At 43.1% G+C, this 22,602-nt stretch overlaps 1 protein-coding gene across 12 annotated transcripts in view; it reads left to right on the forward strand.

The window, feature by feature from the left end:
- Window positions 1-22,602, forward strand: part of KCNA5 (potassium voltage-gated channel subfamily A member 5) — a 62,826-nt gene that overhangs the window by 35,185 nt on the left and 5,039 nt on the right. For 2 of the 12 annotated variants that reach the window (XM_042991631.1, XM_042991635.1), the window contains one exon: window positions 3,249-3,319. The exons of 4 other annotated variants lie outside the window; for them this stretch is intronic. Coding sequence is in view for 4 of the 8 variants with exons in the window: in XM_042991620.1 (XP_042847554.1) it covers window positions 3,249-3,427; window positions 3,693-3,783 (270 nt within the window). In the remaining 4 variants the exon portion in view is untranslated. Of the gene's footprint in view, window positions 1-1,552; window positions 1,634-3,248; window positions 3,428-3,692; window positions 3,784-10,371; window positions 10,691-22,602 lie in introns of those variants that run through there. 6 more of the 12 variants (XM_042991620.1, XM_042991621.1, XM_042991622.1 and 3 more) reach the window with 6 other exon arrangements.

Below are 22,602 nucleotides of genomic sequence, written 5' to 3' on the forward strand. Positions count from 1 at the left end.
ATGAGAATGGGCACTATTATTCCCTGGTTTGCTGCTGTCTTACCACCTTCACTACCACCTCACCTCCAATGCAGAGAACTCAAGAGCTAGCCTGTGGTTTAGAAACCTGAGCTCTCCAGTTCCAACACAGACTCCCACACAGTCAAGATCTGCTCCCTCAGGTTCAGTGTCCTCATCTGTAAGACAAAGGGTGGTGCTAGGTGAGAGGGTGTATGGTCCCTTCTGGCTTTCTGACTTTTTTCTCCTGAGATGTCTGGGGACATCCTTCTTCAAGAGAAATCAGGTATGGATGAGGTAGGTAACTTTGATAGTATTTTTATGGTGTCTATTTTTTTAAATTTTTATGTTAAGCATTTAACATGTTTCAGTAAAGCTGATTTCACTTAAACTATTTCTCAAGGTGGTTTGAAGTATTTTAGTGTGAGCTCATCTTTACCAGAATTGTTTAAATGGAAATCCGAAGCCATTTGGCTGTAGGGTGTTGATCAGTGTGGACTTTGCTTCTACAAGAGGCCACAGGTTGGGTATCATGGCCCAGGACCAGTTTCTATATTGATGTTCTCCTCCATCATGTGCATAGTGTATTTTTGGACACCAGGCTCATGCTCAACACGGCCTTGAGATTTTTGGTTTCTCATGGGAGCTTTTTCCTTCTCACAACTCTGAGTAGAGACAAGCTTCCTTGCCAGCACCCTGGGCTGGAAGGGAGAGATTTTATAGTCACTTTTTTTTTTTTTTTTTTTTTTTACTGAGGTTATCACCCTTTACGAATGAGGCAGAGATTTTATAGTTTCTTTTTACTTGGGGATCACAGATTCACATAAGTTTCTCAAATCCTACTCTTCAAGGCTGCATCTTCTGTTCTGTGTCTGCTAAGGAAGCCTCTGGCTGTTGGGGTCCATTTCAGAGTCTAGTCTTCATGCCCTTTTTCCCACGGCTGTTGTAGGAAAAGAGTATTATTATTCTGACTTTCATTTCCATTATTATTTCAGACATCTATGGATTTTTTTACTTTCTTTCTTGTGAGCCCAACTGCATATTTAATTTTTAAAACTTACTTTTTTTTTTTTTAGCATTTTTTGTGTTGTGGTGTGAACTTGCAAGAGCTTAGCTCACTGTATCCCCCTGCCTAAAAGTCTCAGATGGTGTAATATTTCAAGATTCCTTCCCAGACAAAGAAATCCTTAATTGGATTAGTAGAATGGAACTTTATCATTCCAGACGTTTCTGTGGAGTTCTATTGGTGCTGAACCAACAGCTAGACTCAGAACATCCATTTTTTCTTCAAGGTGAGAGGAGGCCTACACCACCTGGGAGCTTAATTTCTCAACTCTCCCCATCCCCACTCCCTGCCCTCTAGCCCCAACCCCCAGGCTGGATACTGATCTGGATTTCTATTCACAGACTTCTGTTGGGCTTGCCAGGGCACCCTGACACTGGATGGTGACAAAACAGCACAAAAAGAAGCTGTAATGAATGATCTCCTTAAGGCAGATGAGATGGGGAATATCTCCTTCCCCTACATCCATAGCTATATTTTTCCTATTTACAGTTTCCTATGGTGTTAGAAGATGACCAAGAAGTTTCAGCTTTCTGCTTAATGAGGCGGGAGGTACAGTTCTGAAGAAAGAGAGGAACCAGCTTGTTTGAAAAATTTCCTTTGTAGGATAGTTACTAATATGCTCCACTGCTTATACTGAAAATGAGAAAGAAGGGTCTTACTGATGTTAAAATCTCTGACAGGAGGTATATGTTGGCATGAATATAACTGTTGTTATCTTGGCATTGAAAGAATAATAACACAATACATTAGGATTTTGAGGATGAAGGTGAAAGGAGGGATAAACACTTCGAATTCCTCATCTTTCATAGACAGAGGCTAACAGACTCTGTCTGAACTTGAGTAAATACTAAAATTCTAACCGTAGGGGTATTAATAGTAAATGTTTATCTTAAAATAATAATTCTAAGTATATTTGGAAGTATATCTTAAATTTGAAATCATTTTAAGCATATTTTTGAGTCACAAAGATTACTAAGGAAAAAAATGAAATAGTATAACTAATGAAAATCAGGACACAGACGGGAAAAGGAAAATATGTGGTTGTAGAATTCAATAAATACCTCACTGTGACAGTTGGTAGACAATGCTTTCCATCAAATTTTGATAAATCAAAGAATAGAAGCCTATACATTTTATTTTATGCTACAATGATAAACACAAGGAAAACAAAACACAGACACTTGTGAGAAGGTTGTCTCTGGAAGGTAGAGGAGGGAAAATGTTTTCATTTTGTGCCTTTCTGAAATGTAACTATTTTTTAAGATCCTCAGCATGCAATGATTTCCATAATAATAAAAGCCATTTAACATACTCAGTGGGTCAGAGATAATTGTGTCTTGGTCAGCAAGACATTGCCAGAGAAATGTTTTGATTTTTAGTACTGCCAAATCTATCTTTTTAAGCAAGATAAAGCCATGGAGTCCATGAGGAATAAGCTCACTCTGATGTAACAGCCTGGAGAGGGAGCCAGATAAGACTGGCCTTCCCCTCATGCAGGGAGCGTGGGAGTGAAAGAAGGTCGAATGCCTGTTGAAAGGTCAGGCTGCTTGTTTCAGGAGTCACTAAGATCATGTCCAGGAGGACCATCTGGGGACTAAGAATTTTCTACCTGGGAAACAGGGAAAGGATATCAGAGAAAAGAGTGTTGTCACTGTATTTTCCTTTGGGCTCACTGGTTCCCTACATTTAATGATTGGCCTTTCTGCCTACTTTCCAGCCCCATGTCAGAGTTCTTAGGTTTAAGTTAAGAAGCAGCCTAGAGAAAATAAGACAAAAGATATGTTAGCCCATCTGCCATTCTGTGAAAAGGAAGCATGCCCCAGTATAGGCGAGATCCCTCTTGATCCACAGTGATAGCAAACATGAGCTGAGAACACTAGCTCCCAACTCTTAAGATGGGGCTATTTTCCCTGAAGGAGACTGATGGGAAGAGATGTCTGTAATGCCCCTAAAAATCATAGTGCCATGCCACCCCCAATTCCTACTAGCTCCAAGCAAGTGTTTACTGTCTGACCATTCCCTGCATTTGAAGAACCCTTGTCTAAAGCTTGTGTTCTTGGTCCTTTGGAAGCCTCAACAGGACAGTTGGATTTCGCCAGTAAGTTTCCAGGTGGTGTTCAGGTTTCTGAGTTTTTCTTGGGTCATGCCAATGAAGGTAGCTGTCATTTCCCTTTCCCTCACTAAGGTACCAAGGACTTCCTTGAGTCCACCATGGGAGAAAGAAAAACACTCAACACCGTGCGGCCAACAGGCAAGTGCACCATTGTCCTCTGGGAGGCACCTGTCCCCTCCAGCCACTCAAACTCTGGCCCCAACCATCTCCAACTGCTGTGTCAGGCTGTGTACAGTTCTTCAGTGTCAGGCGTAAGTGAGGTTTTTGATTTCTTCTCCTCACTCCAGGCTCACAGTTATTTCTGGACATTGTGCAAGTTCATGCCTCTGTGCCTTTACACAACCTCATCTCTATGCTGGGATGCTCTTCTTTACCTTTCAAGTTTTCAAAACCTTCCTTGATGACCTCGGAGGCTAACTGGTCTATTTTCTAGGCTCTTAGAAGCACTTGTGCACACCTATATTAGGTTTAGCCCTGTGTATTTTGGTCATATCTATGTCTCTGAATATTCCCTAGGGCAGGGACTATGTCCCATCACTGTCGATATCCAGCCCTTCACACAGATCCCACGGGGAGCACACTCCAGGGAGCCTCCACAGTACAGTAGGTATGAATCTGAACTTGGAAATCTAACAGACCTGGGTAGAAGTCCTGACCCTGCCATCTACTTGCTGTGTTACTGTTCCGAGCCATAGCTTCCCCATCTGTATAATGAGGATGAGAAATCTCTGCCTCTTTGAGTGCTTGTGATGATTAAGTCATATCTTGCCCTGAAAAATGCTTTGCTTGATGGGCATTGAGGAGGGCACCTGTTGGTATGAGCACTGGGTGTTGTATGGAAATGAATTTGACAATAAATTATATTTAATATAAAAAAATAAAAAAGTAAATGGAGTCACATAAAAAATGCTTTGCTTATACTAAGTGCTCAAATTCAACTATAATTATTACATGAAAAGAATGTTATGCACAGTTTTATGGAGGTTGTTTTTGTCCACGTTTTTTCTCATCTTTTCTAAAACTCCTAAGCTAGGTAGGTAGACACAAACTTTAGAGCTTGAACATGGAGCCATAAAATTACAATGATATGCCAATCTTCACATGCTCAAAACTATGACTTCCAGGCTGGAAGCAATGGCAGATTCCTGGAGAGGTGGTTTTCCCATCTTCTGTCTCCAGATAGGCTTGCAGCTTCCAGACTGTGGAGAGGCCATCCTTTTAAAAGTCCTCTACAGATGGAGGTCATCACTCTGCATGCAGGCAAGCACATATCAACACTGGAATGTTTTTATTTTTGTCTCAGTTTCATCTGTCAGAATTGATGTAGTTTTAGCCCTCTGCCCTTCTGGCCTTGTTCTGTCACCATAGACTTATGTCCCATAAAGAACAAGTCATAAAGGTTGCAGTATCTTTTCTGGTTCTTCTGGGTAGGCTTTTGAGCAGGAAGTCTCCATTAAAGGCTGGAAGGCAGTGTTGAATCTCAAACTCGGGCCTTGGGTGCCACCTGGTGGGAACATGCCATATTGCAACCACTTCCCCCTTTTGCTTAACAGTCCACAGTTCAGTAGAAAAGGGAATTACTGTGCAACACATTTTAGATTTTTTTCCATCATTGAAGGTAACTGGCCAGCCCAGAGATCAAACCCATCAGGATATCCAGGTCAGAAGGGGACTTCGGAAGGTTGGAGGATTCAGTGTGAATCACCCACCTCACCCAGACCCCTAAAAGGGTGATTTGACTCATTTTTGGTTCTGGCTTCATGGTGTTGCAAAATTGTCCTCACCAGGAGGGCTCTACTAATCATTAAAGTGACCCCACTACACTTTGCATGTCTCTCTCTTTGCTCTTTCAAAGTACCTGTGCTTATTTGAGCCTGACTATAAGGCAACAAGGTGGGCAAGGCCAACATTATTCCCCCAAGTATTTTGTAAGGAGCTTGAAATGTCCTGTCCCAAACCAGAGTCCCGAGGATGTTTCTAGGACTGTAATTCCAATCTACTTCCTTTCTGCTTTCCAAGTTTTGATATTTTCATGCTGTAATGGTTGTTTCCTTCACCTTCTTTCTCTGCAAACTTGCTTGCCTGCCATGGTCAGGTCTTCCCATGTCTTACTGCAATTACTACAGTGATGCTGTCATTGGTCTCCTGCCCCTCATCTCTTCCCTTTTAGTTCCTTTCCCACAGTGGAGCCAGTTGTGTTTTTTTTTTTTTTAAATTAACATTTATTCATTTTTGAGAGATAGAGAGAGACAGAGTGTGAGTGGGGGAGGAGCAGGGAGAGAGGGAGACACAGAATCTGAAGCAGGTCCAGGCTCTGAGCTGTGTTAGCACAGAGCCTGACGCGGGGCTCCAGCTCACTGACTGTGAGATCATGGCCTGAGCCAAAGTCGGACACTTAACTGACTGAGCCACCCAGGCACCTCGAGCCAGCTATGCTAAGACAAAGTTCCAATCATGCCACTACCCTGACTTCAAAAATGAAAACAGAACTTTCATGGTTTCCAATGCATCTATAATGAAGCTTACCCCTCTTAGCATGCTGCACAACATCCCTGACTCCTGATAACTTGGATCATCTTGCTCTCAGCTCCTCACCTCCCCCTACTTCCTCTGCCCCCACTCCCATCCCCACCCTTAATCTGGGTCCCAGACATGGAGGACCACTCCTCCTGATGCTGCCAACACCTTGCCACTGCCCATCTCCTTGATTGCTTCTCAGAACTTGTCTTCTTCAGCTTATGCCTGTCCAGCTCCAAACCTGCCACCAGTTGGTAATTGTCTTTGCTCCTCTAAATCCATTCTCCTCTTCTCCTTTGCCCTGGAGACCAGGGCAATTCTGGTCTGACCCTGTCCATTGCTGTCTACATTTCGGTTGGAATTACCATGAATCCTGCACTAATAGGAGCTCAGAGGGAGGGTGAAGAGAAACCCCCATTCTCCACTGTGATTTGGGGAGTGACTATACTCCCCTTCCTGGGCCCCAGTCCTACAAGCCTGTCTCCATAGCTGCAGCACCTTCGAGTTCTGCACATCCTACTTCCCTGCCATCCACCTGCTCCTTCAAACCCAGGGACTTAGGAGCTGCCCGCTGTTACCAGGGCTTGTTGGCCCCTTTCTCACTGTCCACACCTCTCTGCAGCTGCCCCTTCTCAGTACACCTGTTCTTCCAGGAGAACCCTGATTAATGCAATCTCTTACATGAGGTCTTTTCTGTACCCTCCTTCCTTTGGGGTGGCAATCTTCATTCCCACACAGAATGCTGCACACACATGGCCTTCGCTCACACTCCCTTACAGGATTAGCTGTGTGCACAATTAGCAATTCCACTTTTGTATCCGTGGTCCCCAATATATGGTCTGGCATGCAGTATGAGGTCAAAGTGCTTGCTGAATGAATCAATTCAGGCACAACAGAGACATTTTGTTGGAAAGAGTGTGGTGCTGATGATCTCAGCATTTTGGGTTTGAATTTTATGTGGATCCATTATTTTTATGTAGATCCCAGGGCACTGACTCCACCCTCATTCTCATGAGTCATTCTGCTGTTTCCACTTGGGGCATGGATGGGCCCATAGGCAAGAACACACAGGCTCTTACTGGCACAGCTTTAGAGAGAGAGCCCACTCATAGATAGGAGTCATTCCCTGCACGTCCTCAGTATCTTGCACCTGATGTTTGAGGGAGAGGGGCTGCCTGGATCAGGAGAGTGTCAGTTCAAAGGCATGTGTGCTGATTAATTGGTGTTAGCATCTTGGTTTTTCCACCTTTAAGCAGGCATTTGAAATAGTAACCACACTGAGCTTCTAAGGGAGGACACTGGGGCCAAAAAGGGGCACCATCTGGGTCTCCTGAATGCATCCCCAACTCCACCGAGCTAAGTGAAAATCTTCCTTGAGACCACCTGGAAGGAAAACCCCAAGGGTGGGCACTGAGTGGGTTGTTGGGAATGAAGGGTGGAAGTGACCCTTCATTTCACAAGAGATGGGCCAAACTTCTGAGAAGCTGTGTATGGTGCTGCTTACCTCTCCCCACACCCATTTGGGATTCAGATGTTTGCACAGAAAGGTAATGGGTTGGCCCTGCCTCTCCGTGCATAGGCCCTTCCTCTGCACCATATGCCTGGCCCCCCAAGCAAAAGCTCTGTAGCACCTGGTCCCCATCCTTTCTCAGCTTGGTTCCTTGAATTCCTGTAGGCTGAATTTCTGCAGAGCACAGCAGTCCTTGCTTGTGTGGGTTGGTGGCAGAAACGGTGGACAAATCTATCCTAAGGATCTGCTTTATTTGTTGCCAAAGTGATTGCAGAAGAATCAGTGAAGGGAGGCTTGGAAGGGAATCTAGGAGAGTGGCCTGAGATTTAACATTCACCATGAGTGATCTGGAGCTACAGAGTTCTGTGCATCTAGGAGGTATTTAACTAAAATTTGGTGAGTGAATGAAAAGGCAAAGCCACAGTCACCAAGGCTGAGTTGACTTGATACATACCCCTGCTACCGTCACAATGTTCACAATACATACCTTGCAAGTTCCTCTGTGGTTGGGCCTTCAACCTCTGCCCTGTTTCTCTGTAAGTATTTGGACATTTCAACTAGCCTCTTGCTTTTCCTCCAGCATCATTGCTGAGCATCTTTCCTACTTCATCCTTGTTTCTTGGCCCTGAGTGTGAAATGGGGCCCTGGGAGGTCTACCCACATTTCTATATTGGGATTTCTAAGCCTGTTGTTGTGAATAAAGTGATATTTGGCTTAATATTCTTATTCTGAAAAGAGGATCCATTTTGCTGACCATATCTTTAGTTTCCCTGTGGTTATTTAGAAAATTGAAAAGGCCACAGACTTGCCTTGCACACAGAGCAGCATGTTTATGTGCAGTGACCTTTACACATGGTGATGCCCTCTGCGGTAGATATTTAAATGGATTTGGCCACCATTGTTGCTTCCTCAATGCTCTGAGATAAATGCAGAAAATGTAGGTTTTCCATGGACTACTGGGAAGATGTATCTTTGTCAATACTGCGCCATATATGTAGGGAGCTATGGGGTATACTCCATGCCCTTTACCAACTATAGAGAGAGGGAGCCATAGGACCCTAAAATTTCTGACTCAATGCCAAATTGTACCAGTCCTGTACTTTAATCATGACAGACTGGTCTAGCCACTGGCCTAATGTAAAACACAGACATCTCTTGCAGGAGTCTATCTGCTCTTAGGTGTCTACTAGGCACCCAGGAGTTGGCAGGTGGAGAAGTTCAGCCATTGCCTGCAGTTCAGCCATCTCCTGCAGGGGTCCATCTGCTCTTAGGTGTCCACTAGGTATCCAGGTGTTGGCAGGTGGAGAAGTGTTTAGAGTAGTGCAATCTTTGTAGGGAGCCCAGTCTGGACATCCTTTCCATACTCCTTCTTTCCCTCAAGTGGCTGGGACGTCTGGATGACTCTTGTGTCAAGAGATGGGTGTCAATCTGGAAGCATTGCTATTTCCTTGCTGGCTGTGACACCGCCTACCCTGTGTGATACCGTGCTTACTGCTCCAAATGCCCTGTGGTGAGCACTGTGCTAGACACAGGAGTATACTTCAGCTACCACGGGTCCTGAAGATAACTACTCCCATATCCCTTTGCCTCATGGGAAGGAAAGCCTCAATATCATGAGAAGTAGGAGGGGAGGCATACTCACTGACTTGCACTAACTGTCCTCCAGGACTATCCCTCCAAAAGAGATATCAACCAAGCCACTCCAAATGTCCAAGTACGTACTTCATAGATGGTGACCTGCTCCACATGTTGAATTTACTACCCATTGTGTGGTAAGGCAGGGGAGGACTTGTAGCCCTACCTGTGTCTCCTGTCATCACAAGACTCTGCTGGCAGCTCCTGACTTTCTGGTCTATGGGACCCAGGACTGAGTCAGCCCTGCAGGGAGACTCTTCCTTTCCCCAAAACCACTCAGACTCCTCCAATACTAAAAAAGAGCTGGCAGCAGGTCCTGGCGAGCCTTTTCTTGACTTTCCACTGGAGTCACAAATGCTGACCTTGTTATACTGCCCAAACTCATGCTCAGGGCCAAGAGACAAGGATGCAGGAGACGCACATTTCCTAGGCTTTGCTTTTAAATAGTACTTCCCTCTGTGTTTCAAGTGAACATGATCACACCCATGGAAGTCTCTTCCTAACCATCTTCCAGGGTGCCTTATAGTGATAACTGTGATTTTCAGCCCCTTCAGGGCTGAAATGTTAGGGACTGCTGACATTTAGGGCTGTGATATTTAGAAGCCACTCTGTTGCATCAGGGAGTGAGTGAGAGGTAAATGTTAACTTATCTCAGACTGATCCCTTGCAAACTGGCCTTCCAGAAAAGGAGGTGGCCTCCTGCCAAGTTCCATGGTGGTCATCTATGGCCCAGTGCTAAGAAAGTCAATCTGGCTGTTGTTCCCAAAACCTGAACACTGATGTGGCGAATTTTACCACTAGTTTTCCATGTCACACACTGGAACTGCAAAGCTTGAACCAGCAACCTGATTTTTAGAGGGGAGGGCCTGGTGCTCTACACAACCACAAATACTGAGGTGTCCTGATAGGATTGGAGCCAAAGTCCTGCCATATTGTCCTGTGGTTGTTATCTTGACCACTGATCACACCAGACTGGTGCTTCACTAATCAGACAACTTAAACCCCACAACCCAGGAGTTGAGATGCCTGTCCTGGACCCTACACCCAGCCCTAATCAGATCTCTGGTACTGTCGCAGAAGACAATGGACAATGAGGTCCTGCTCATTGCCCTGTCCCCATCTCCAAGAGTTTCCCCAGTGAACACTGCTCCGACAGGAGGGGTATGTGTTCATACAGTTTTTAATATTCTGCTATATTTCCTTCTGATTTTTTTTCAGGGTGTGTGTGCATGTGTGTGTGTGCACATGTGGGTGTGTTTAAACAAAATTGGAATCATGGGACACATAGAGATTTTTACTTTTATTAATGTTTTATCTTGGATAATTTTAGATGTTTTATAGAAGAGTTGCAAAAATATACAGAGCTCCTGAACACCTTTTGTAGTTTCCTCTAATGTTAACATCTCAGATGGCCATGGTACATTTGTCAAAACTAAGAAATTAACATCGGTTCATTACTGTTAATTGAATGACAGGCTATATTCAGATTTCACCAGTTTTTAAATTATTATTAATGTCCTTTTTCTGTTCCAGGATCCAATACAAGATATCACATTGCATTTTGTCATCACGTCACCTCGGTCTTCTAGTTTCTCAGCCTTTCCTTGTTTTCCATGACTTTGACAATTTAAGGAGAACTGGTCAAATTCTTTGTAGAATGCCCCTCAATTTGGTTTGTCTAATGTCTTCTTATGATTAAATGGAGGTTGTGGGTTCATGGCAAGAAGACCACAGAGAAGAAGTGCCCTTCTCCTTGAATCATATCTAAAGGTGCATGACAACCACAAGACCTATCCCTAAATCATGAATATTTCCTCCAGGTCTCCCACTGTAAAGTTGCTGGTTTTTCCTTTCCATGTGTTATTTTTGGGAGTGAGTCGCTAAGTCCTGCCTACACTCAAGGAGAAGGAAATCAAGCTCCACCTGCTGGGGAGGGGATGAGGGTATTTGTGGATATTATTTGGAAATTGTCTATAAGGAATACTTGTCTTTTCTCCCTCATTTATTTATTTGCTTATTCAATCATTTATATATACCACTAAGGTGTCATGGGTATGTATTTTATTTTGTGAAATTTTAATTCAGTGCTATCATTGTTTACTTTGTCATTCAAATTGTCCCAGTTTTGACCTTTGGAATCTCTCTCAAGTTGACTCCTGGGTCCTTTTGGCATGTTCCTTACCACCTCATCTCCTTTTCCTGTACACTCATCCTTACTTCTTGCCCTACAAGTTACTTTTGTATTTTCCCTGAAGAACCCTACAATCAGCCATTTCTCCTGGAGCCCTGGTTTCTTTTATTGGAGAGTGATGGTTAAACCCCAGATCTGGGCACTTGGGATGCTCATTGCTACTGGAGTTCTATGGTTGCTAAGCCCTCTCAGCAGACAGAGCTAGGAAATACATGGATGTATCCTAACCTATGCATACATACATACCTATCATTATTTATTTATTTATCTTTATAAATAAACATGAGTTCACAAGGTTATCTCCAACTTGAACCCACTAGTACAGGGTTCAGGCTAGTTTTCTGCCTTTACTTATTTATAATTCCTTTCTCCAACATTGAGAAATGTGGCTTCTCTTATCCACAACTCACTTTCTTGTTAATTCCTAATTTATAGGGAAAGTAATTTCAGAATTGTTAGCCTGTACTCCAGCACACTGAGTTTTATATAGCAATATTTTTCTTCTTTTAATGTAAGCTTTTGGAAGGATCAAATATGTACATAAAAGTATACAAATGTAAGGTTTGAATTTTCACAAAATGAGTACATGTTATTAATCTACACCCAAATCAAGAAACAAAACATCACCAAAATCCCAATAGCTCTCATGGCCCTTTGCCAATCACTTCTCCCCCACAAAGAGAAAGCACCAGGGTAGCTTCTCATACCATAGGTGGGTTTTGGCTGGGTTTGAACTTCATAGACATGGATTCATACTGTATTGTATCTGCTTCTTCTGTTTGACATTATGCTTATGAGATCCTTCCTTATGTTGCAGGACATTGTGTTTCATTCATTCCATATGTCCTGCTTTCTTAAGATTATATCATGAGCTGTTTTTCTTGGTCTTAAATATTTCTCTACAATGTGATTTTAATGCCTATATAATATTTCATAGTATGATTTTTACCATAAACTATTTAATCATTCCCATATTGCTGGTCATTTAATTGTCCTCTGGTTTCTACATTATAAATAATGTTGGCCAATGGTACTTTAAGAAGATTGATAGGAGAATAATATAATATAATAATTCTAATGGCTCAAAATCAGTTAAACCACATATGGAGTATTGCATTCCATTCTGGCCTTAGTGGTCCAAGCACATCCAGAAGGGTTTTTGAGGGTGGTGAGGATTCTGGAAACTACAACTTATGAAACTTAACAGGGTGAATGGAGACTATTTGGTATAGGGGTGGGCAAGTGAAACATTATTTGAAAAGGGGGTAGGCTTATTCCGTATTATAAAATTTTAGCTCTCATAATTAACTAAGAGGAGGAAACTTTTCCCCCAAACATAAGGAAAGTGACCAATCATCTAAACCAGAACACATCTGTGAGTCAAAGAAGCACCACTTATAATTACACAAACAACAGACCTACACTGGGGGTCTCCCAGGCATACCAGGATGCTGATCATCACCCGGGGAATGGGAAAGTCTTCCTAATGAGCAGAGACTGACTGAGAAACAGGCTGACTCACAGTGCTGACCCTTCATTACTTAAGGTGTATTGTATTGTATTTGTATTTTGTATTGCATGAATGTGCAAACATTCCCTGCTTTGGGTTGGAGGTTACTGGATATTACTAGTTACCAGATGACTTCCAAGTTGCCAGATGGTCATCTGTTGACATTCTAGCTCTAAACACCCATAATCCAACTTAGAAAATGATCTCCTGCATTGCTGAGATGATTAAATGAGATTCAAATTTCCTTCTGGGGTCCTTGTGGGAGCACAGTTCTCATCTGGTACTCAAACATTGCATTTGTGGTCTTAGGAGGACAAGATGGTGATGATTTGTAAGATGCTATGTATTACATTCAGTGCTCTGTGTTGGTTTAGGGAATATTCCATCTAAGGTGCTGAGTGTTTTAATGACTTATTCAGGACACACCAGTTAGACTTATTTTGGTTTTAAGAAACAAGTCACTGTGGCTAACATATATAAGTTGAACATAAATAATCAACTATATCCATGCCCTTGAATTCCATGGGTGATCTGGTATCTTGATAGTAAATTACACCCCACCCCTTTAAAAATTTTTTGGTTTTGACATAATTTTAGGCTTACAGAAGAGTTGCAGAAATAGTGAGAATCATCACATATCCTTTACACAGCCTTCTCTAAATTAACATCTTACATAATCATAGCACAATGAACAGAACTAAGAAATTAACACTGATGCAATACTATCAACTGAACAGAAGATTGTATTTAGATTTCACCATTTTTCCTGTTAATGTCATCTCTCTGTTCCATGACCTAATCTAGAATCTCACATTGCATTTAATTGTCATGCTTCCTCCAATCTCAGTTTTTTTCTTGTCTTTCAGATCTGGACAGTTTTGAAGAGTACCAGTCAGACATTTTGTAGAATGTCTCTCAATTGTGTTTCTCTGATATTTTTTTCATGATAATCTTTTTGAGTTAAGGTTATCGACTGTTGGGAATATCATCACAGAAGTGATGCTGTGTCCTTCTCAGGGCATAGTGTCAGGGGGCATGTGATATCATTATGCCCTATTTCTGGTGATGTTAACCTTGATCACCATCTTGAGATAGTGTTTCCTAGGTTTCTTCACTCTAAAGTTACAATTTCCCCTTTGTAATTAACAAATTTTACTTTGATGCCATCCAAATACAACTTTCCTTCTTAAAATCTTGCTCACTAATTTTAGCATCCTTCATAAATCAAAATTTTCATTTTAGCGGAATCACATGAATTCCTGAGGAAAAATGCTTAAGTGCAGAGAGCACACTTTCTGTCTTATCTGCCTTTCTTTCCCCATCACTTGGGTCAGTTTTTCTCTCTTTAGGTCAGCTTCTTTCCTCTCTCCCTGCATGGCTGTCTCTGCTCTCTGGTTTATGTGGTGGAGAGTGTGGCTACCATCAGCATCTCTCCTCAGTTTAAGAGGCCAGTCCAAGGAGATGAACTTTTTTAGTGCCAAGCCCAAGTTCCTGGGCAAGGGATTTTTGGTTGGTCCAATCGGGGTCAATAACCAAGCCCTGGCCCCTTAATTTGGACCCAGAGATGCAAAAACAAATTACTTACATACATCTGCTTGGAACCCACCTCAGTATTGGGATGGGGTGGAGAATATGCCCTAGAAATCTTTGTGAGATGAGAAGCCCCCGGGGATGCCCAACTCACACAGCAAGTCTGGGGCATAGTTAGAACTGAAACTCTTGACTTCCCAAGCAGTGTAAGTTTCTCTTCAACACCTTGATCCATGTTAGGCACTGAATTGAAGACAACTTGACTTCCTGTCTTGATCAAACTCAAGGGAGTGTGGCATCTTCTCCCAATTCTTAGAAATAAATATGAAATTACAGTGGGTAGGGAGGGGAGATGGAGGGTTGAAGGTCCCTAATAATTCCCTGGATTTAAAGCTCTCCTTGGTAGATCTGTGGGGCTGAATTATCCATCCAGCTGTGTTACCCTAATTCTCTAAAGACATGGAACTAAAACCCAAAAGCTAATCCCTTAATGGGATTGACCTTAAAATGCAGCAGATTTTCAGAAATGATTGAAAAATCTTTTCTGAAAGGAGAGATGCCTGGATCAGATTCTTCAAGGAAGGAAAGCAAAGCATACCTCTCTGGTTCAGTAGGGAGTAAAGGGAGGGGTGGGTACATATAGGGAAGAAACAATGCTTAGCAGCATTTCCTGGATTCCTGATTCATATTTTCCCTCTGATGTCAGGAATGGAGCATCCTTTTCTCCTCTGGCAGCTTGGTTATGGCACTAAGAAATCCAAGATAAATGGGACATTCTGTGAACAGACCCTGGAACAGCTGGACATTGCTGGACACAACTGCAATTGTTGGTCAAATGGGGACATCTGGTTCACTTCCCCAGAGGTTTAGCAATGGCAGGAAGGCCAGTAAAGATAATCCAATTGGCCACTGCCAGGCTGAGCTCCCAGGAGTCCAAACACTGGGCTGGGGAGCTTGGGTTTCTTTTCCATTGGAGCAGAGGAGGGAGAGTGGCAGGACAGCCAGCTGTGCACCTGGGCTTTTCTTGCCTGCAATCCTGGGTCCATGTGACCATGGGGACAACCTTCCTGGAAAGTTGGGGGATCACCTAGAAGAATTTGGGAGATTTTTCACACTTGCAATTTGGGAGCACACCAATAGCCTCCAAAGAGAAACTCTAAAACCTCATCATCATGAGAACTTCCTAGCCTACAGTGTGACAAATTTTTGTTCTACAATGACCAGGTTGAGGGACTGTCAGCTAGAGGTTAGTAGAAAGATTAGGATCAGGGCTGTATTATATCATGAAAGAGATCAGCAGACTTGGGCAAAAGACTTAAGTCTCTTCTGAAACTCAATTTTCTCAGCTGTAAAACAAGGATGGTAATACCTGCTTCCAATATTGTTATGAACATTATATGAAATCATGGGTATAGAGAAGTTGCTAGAAAAATGTGAGCCATTTTGGTGGTGGATGGGATCATTTAAAATACAAGTGGGAATGCTTACAACCAAGTGTCAGTTCTCCACGATGACAGACAATGCAGAGAACTGAAACCTATGGGAGATTAAGATATCTCCATTTTAGTTTCTGTTATCAAACTGTAAAAAATCATTTAGCTTTTTAAATAAATGTACTACATAGTCAAATAGACATGCTGGATATCCATGCCTTAATTTCCACTCAGGGGGACTTATGAGCAGTAGGCTGATTAAAAGTTCACAGATGAAAGGTGTGGATCTAACGATTTGTTTTGACCAACTGAGGTTCAGAAAAGGGGACAAACTTTGGCTACAAACTCATAATTTAGAGAAGGGCCTGCTGTATAGCTTTCATGGGCAGGTGATTTTTGGTTCCAACACACTCTGCAATTCCCTAAGCTGAGACTATTAAGACTGGTAAATAAATCATTAATTTACTAGTAATTTACCCTGGCTTCTCAATATGGCCCTACACACCTCCAAACATAGAAGTGCTTTAACCTCAAAGGAGTGACTCTTGAGAAAAATGCCCAGTAGCATTTCCCAAGAAGTTACATTAAGTCTCCTTAGAAGTTGAACTAAATGTATGTTGGGGGAGAGATGGGTGGAGACAGCTAGAGGCGAGGGGTGGGATTATTTTGTTGTAGTGCCCTGGTCTGCTGAAGTGCCCACAGGGGCAAAGTGACAAAACAGGGTGCAGCCACAAGGGCCTCTTTGAGAAAAGGGAGCGTGACATGAGGAAGGACTCTTTTATGTTGCTTGCTCCATTCAGGGCATATTTGTCAGCAGGACCATGAGTCATAAGGAAAAGGGTCTTTTCTAACCTAAAAATAAAGCCATGGGTACAGAGCAATCAGGGGAGGGTTTGTGGCTTGACCTTTTCTATTTCTGAATGTGTGTGGAGCATGTGTGTGTTGTGGAGGGTGGAGGAAGTGGAGTGGACATGAAGGAGAGCCAAGAGTCTCCAGCCCTGATTCTACAAAGTTACGTTGGTGAAGTGAGCACTCAGTGGTAGTGGAGGTAAGCATCACACCTACAACTAAAAACCAGAATTCCAATGCTGGAAATCTCTGACTTGCTATGGATCCAGCATTCTTTATCCCAAACCTACTCTACTGTCCACCCCTTAGCCATAGTACACACAGGAATCCCACCCCTTCACGGGGGGGCTGCCAAATTTTAATCAATATCTGAAACTGACTTTGGGTTCATTGAGGATGCACACTATTCTGGTGATGTCCACCTGAACTGAGACATATCACAGGATGGGAGGCATTGCATGAGGACAGACTGTCATCACAACATGCAAGAATTCTGCTCATGGGTGTCAAAGAGCAATCCAGGACTTAGAAGACAACACAAGGTTAGTGCAGTCATGGAGGGTGCAACTTAATCCCTTCTAGTATACAGCCCCGAAATCTACTGTATGAAGTTCGGCTCCAAGGACAAAAATCATTGAAAACCACAGTCAACAAACTTTGCAGATAGGTGCAGAAAATACCCTTGAGGTCACATCATCTTGATCTTTCTCATCTCCTGTGGGCTTATCAGAAAGCAAACATTTGTCTTGATCTCCACAGAGTGTAGTATCTCACAGAGTCTCAGAAGTCCTGGAAATCAATGAGCACAGTGACAAGAAAGGGCAAAAATGAAACACACTATACTTTCTTTTCTACTTGCCATGTTGTGACTACTCCCCACCCACCTCATGCTCTTCTCTGCTCCCTCTGGTTCCTCTGGATTAGTCCCGCTCATCCTGGGAAGGCCAGTCACATCTACCCTCCCCAGGAAAACCTCCCCCAAATGCTCCATCCCACACTGCTCTTCCCTTCCTCCCAATCCCTGCACATGCATCCTGTGTCACTTCCTGATAGGCTCTTCTGTTGTCTGCACTGTTTTGTGCATAGGGGAACTTGTGACCCTAACAAAGCTGGGCAAAGATGAGGTGCTAGACCTTGGTCTAAGTCCCAGGCAAATCCTTGCACTCTCTAACACACAGCCTTCTTGTCAGTAAAATGGGATTAATCATATCCCTCTTATGGAATTCTTATGAGAAGGAAATGAAGAAAGGTATGTAAAGAACTTAGAATAATAGCTATTTTAAAATGCTATTGGTATAAAGAGGGTACAATTTACTTAGATCCAATACTCTCCCCACATGTTGCCCCTCATCACACTGAGTGCATAATCAGTGATCCAAAAATACTGGTGCAATAGAAGTATTACATGAACTGCAGTGGAGGAGTTGGTACTGCCACTGGGGCAAAGCTGCTGCATGACCCCATTAAAATGTCGTGTTCCTTGGCCCCATTTACCCACTTGCCCCATTGAATGAGGGGTGAGAACCCTGACGCGGGCCTGCTTGGCCGAGTGTCTTGGGAAATGGCCCACGAGTCAGAACATGAGCTCCCAGGGGCCTGGAGACCATGTGTTCCATGACCTTCCTGGGGCCTCTTCCAGCCTCACACTCCATAAATCTGAATTTGATTAGGACGGGCAATGATTGGAGATGCTCCCCAGTGAGGCAGTGCCAAGAGCCCTGCCCAGGAGGGTCTGTCAGCGCCTGTGATGAAGTAATCGGAGGGGGACAGCTGCATCTGTCTTAGTAAACAGATGAACTCAGTCAACAGCCTCATCAGCAACCAATGCAGAGAGAAGCCATCCGCAAGGCCTTCTCACTCTCCCACCAGCACATTAACCAGCTCATCCATGTCCCTCACATCACCCAGGGGAAGCCAATGCCCATAGAAGTGAAGTGATTTGCCTGCGCTTGCACCTATGGTGTGTGAAAAAACTCAGATCTAAGACTACAGTCTCCCAAATCCCATTCCACTGCTCTTGGACGAAAATAAGCTTGGCAGAGTCAGCACACCACCCCCAAACCTCACAGCACTGCATGAGAGACCCCGGGAACGAGGGGCATTCCCAAAGACACTCTGTCAAATCTTTTGCTCCTTACTGGAGAAGACTGGCCCTCGAATGCAGGTGACATGTTGGATGCAAAGAGTCTCAGATGTGGGCTGGTTGATTTGCACAGTGACTGAAGCAACTGGCTCTTTCTGAGTTTTGATTGTTTCTCTGTTGATTGGGGAGAATAATTTGTGATCTACTGGATCTGAGATTTTTAAAGAATCAGTGAATCCCTCAGTTTCTTGCATGAATGCTTCAGTTTCTAATAGGAACTAAAAAAAATGTTAAATGAATCCTGTCTACTTGAAAATATTCTGATTGAGTTCACATGCCCCCAAGAAAGCACATGGAGAGTTACAGTCAGAACAATTCTGTGACTCTGAGCTTGATCTTTTGGAAACAGGTGCCAGGATGGGAGAGTGGATATCACTGCCCCAAGCAAGAGGAGAGGGAGGGAATATTTTTAGTCTTCTTTCCCTTGGGGGTCTGGAAAGTGCTTTATGGTTGCTGAGACCTGGGTCTCAAGCAGGGGAGTTTCCTATTTCCTTCTGGGAAAATCACTTAATCTCATTGTAACTGTAAACTCTTACAGTTTCTTCATCTGTAAACCAATGGCAATAATTTCTCCCTTATTGGGAGTCAGTGAGGATTAAATGAGACAATGCACCTTGTAAACTGTCAAGGGCAGTGACAAGGTGAGCCATTACTGCTCTATTTAAAGATGCATGCCAATGCAAATAGAACCAACTAAGCTGATACTTGTGATGGACCCATTTTTTCCAGGGTCATTTGGAAAGATGCAGTGCTTCCCAGAAAATGCCCTCAGGCTATGGCTGTACCTGCATGTCCAGGCAGCACCAAGTTACCTATTGTACACTATATCATTAGGGTCTGCTCTGTGGAATTCCTGTCTGCACGTGGTAATGGTGATCCCCACAAGGGGGAGATAGTGGAGCACTGCTCCATCTGGAAGGAGCAAGTGAAGGGATGTGCAACATTTCCTGCTGGGCATTCTCCACTCTAAATGGCTTTCCTCCTGGTGCCCCAAACAAATCGCTTTGGATGATGCCCATGGGGACAGATAGCCAGAAGGCGGATGCTCTTTTCCCTGCCTTTTCTTCCTCCTCCCCCTCCTGCTCTTTCTCCCTTGGTTACTAACTTGAACATTTTAATCAATATGGCGCTTCTCCAGGGTCTCCACGCTGTCACTGCAATTTGCTGTGGTTCAATGGGTGAATTTTCTTTTCCCTTCTAGTGGGAAGCAGAATTATTTCCATGATAGGAGCCGACTGGTTCAGAGAGACCTCCGCACAAAGAGCACTATGAAGAAAGGAGACAGCTGGCTGAAAAGAGAGAAGGGATTTGGGGAATTGAAATTCCTTATGATATTGGACTTAAATGTGGAAAATTCACTGCTCTGCATTGCTCAAATGCCTCTGAATTAGAGCAGAAGGGGTATCAGTTAATTTGTTAACTCTGGAAGGAATTCATGGCCCATAGATTTACAGGATTTTTTCTGACTGGTATGACGTCCATTGTGCTTGGCATTGGTCTGCACTCATCTCTTCATTTACAGTCTAGACTGACCCACTGACCCCTCTTCTGATCATCCTTTGGCTTTCAGGAAAGAGGGCATTCAAACCACTTCAGAGAAGGAGCCACCTCCAGTTACTTTCCTCAACTCCTCAGGTGTAAGGACTGTGGAAATCCTTGTGTGTGTATTCAGAAGAGCACAGGACAAAGACAAGAAGATTGGATTCTGGTCCCACCTCTCTCCCCCACCTAGTGGTGGTCCAGAAGCACTCACTTCCCCCTCTGACTCTCCTATTCCTCAGCTCTGAAATGAGAGACAAGGTTTTGGCCTTTTTCCTAAGGTCAGTAGGGAGCCACCATGCAGCTCCAAGCAGGGTTGTGATGGTTAGATTTAGTCAAGGAATTATTGATGCAGAGGGTTGTGACAGATGCTGTGTGGAAGGGAGAGTGAGTTGGATGTATTCACAGCATGTCTCAGAGGCGTTCCTGAAATCTGTCTTTGCAAAATGACTCCTGAATATTGGATGACACTAAGGCTCTCTAGGCTTAAGGTTTGACTCTTATCAAAGTCCAAGTATCTCTGAGAGGGAGAACACGTGGCTCTCATCAGTCACCAACGCCAGGGACTCTCAGCTGAGGCAATGCCATTTCCAAGGAAGTTCTTGGGAAATTTGTGGGAATGGCTTTTTTTTAAAAAATACAATTGTACACGAGCATTGACCTATTGAAATAGATGTGTATATATTTTATCTCTCTTATATTCAGTACAGCCTTTCACACTATGAGTACAGGGAGGTATAGGCAGACAGGCTGGTTATAAAAAGCAAATGTTGGATCACTTCATACCCATTAAGATGGTTAATATTAAAAAAAAAAAACAGAAAAAAAGGGGCGCCTGGGTGGCTCAGTCAGTTAAGCATCTGACTTCAGCTCCGGTCATGATCTCACACTCCGTTGAGTTTGAGCCCCGCATCAGGGTCTGTGCTGGCAGCTCAGAGCCTGGATCCTGCTTCAGATTCTGTGTCTCCCTCTCTCTCTGCCCCTCCCCTGCTCATGCTCTGTCTCTCTCTGTCTCAAAAATAAATAAAAACATTAAAAAGAAAAACAAAAAATGATACGTGTTGGATATGGAGAAATTATAACCTTGTGCACTGTTCTGGTGGGAATGCAAAATTGGGTGACAGCTATGGAAAAGAGTATGACAGTTTCTAAAAAAAAATACATAAAAATAGAATTATCATATGATCCATCAATCCATTTTAAAACTTATAATCAAAATAATTAAAGGCAAATTCTTGAAAATATATTTGTACACCAATGTTCACAACAGCATTGTTCACAATAGCCCAAAATTGGAGGCAATCCAAGTGTCCATCAGTTGATGAATGGATAAGGAGAATATGGTATATACACAGAATGGAATATTATTCACCCTTAAAAAGGAAGGAAATTCTGACACATGCCACAACATTGATGAACCTTGGAGATATTGTGCTAAGTGAAATAAACCAGTCACAAAAAGATAAATAGTATGTGATTCCACTTACATGAGTCTCCTAGAATAGTCAAATTCACAGAAACAGAAAGTAGAATGGGTTTATTAGGGGCTGGGGGGAGAGGAAATGGGAAGTTGTTTTATGGGTACAGAGCTTTATCATCACCATTGCAAGATGAAAAGATTTCGGGAGATTGATTGAACAATAATGTAAACTGAATGTACATAACACTACTGAACTGTACAAAATGGTTAAGAAGTTAATTTAAAAAAAAGAAAAAAAGAAAAAATCAGATGTTGGGTCTGATGGAGATAAGAACCACAGACTTGCTCCTTAGTGCAAATCAGTTCAAGCTGACTTCCTGAGAGGACAAGGTAGAAAAGACAGGAGGGTCCTGGGCTCTGAGGACCATCAGATGGGCCCTGCTGGTGGGATAGCAGACACTCTCAAGCTTCACTGGTTTCACTATCTGCACTATGACAGGGACTGAGATATTTACTTCCCTGGAGGTAGCTGAAGATGACTGTATTTCCATTTGGGTTGTGGCTGTGAAGTCCTGGAGACAAGAATGTGAAGGAGATGAAGGTTGGAGATAATAGACCTGTGTTAGGCATCTCTGGCTCTTAAGATAATTTAGCATTTCAAAAGCATCCATTTTATTTCCTAGCTTGATCCAACAGAAGACAAGTATTGAGCTTGATGTCTATTTATACCTTCCTCAGCCCTTCAAATCTGTTCAACAGTCATCTCGACTGCTTGGTACCCAGTTTAAGTATTGAATATTTGTTCTAAAGGGCTTTCCAGTCAAGAAGCACCATCAACAACATCTTAGTATAGATCCCACCAAGAGCAGAGTCTGAATCCAAAGTAAATCAAATGAGCTAAATTATTTAGGAAGTGTGAGTGAGTAAACAGAGTTGTAAGGCAGGGATGAGGGGAGAGCAAATGTGATGATGTACTCTAATGTTGGCCATGCTCAATACCTAGGACAGTCATCCAGGAGAAGGAAAGAGGAACTATACCCATCATCTTCTACGTCCCATCTGTGAAAGTTTTTCCAAATGTACATTAACTCCCTTGGACTTTCAGGGGCTATCTAGTATCCTTGGTTCTGGCAATGGAAACCCCAATGT

This window comes from Panthera tigris, chromosome B4 (genome assembly GCF_018350195.1).
Source record: "Panthera tigris isolate Pti1 chromosome B4, P.tigris_Pti1_mat1.1, whole genome shotgun sequence".
NCBI lineage: Eukaryota > Metazoa > Chordata > Mammalia > Carnivora > Felidae > Panthera > Panthera tigris.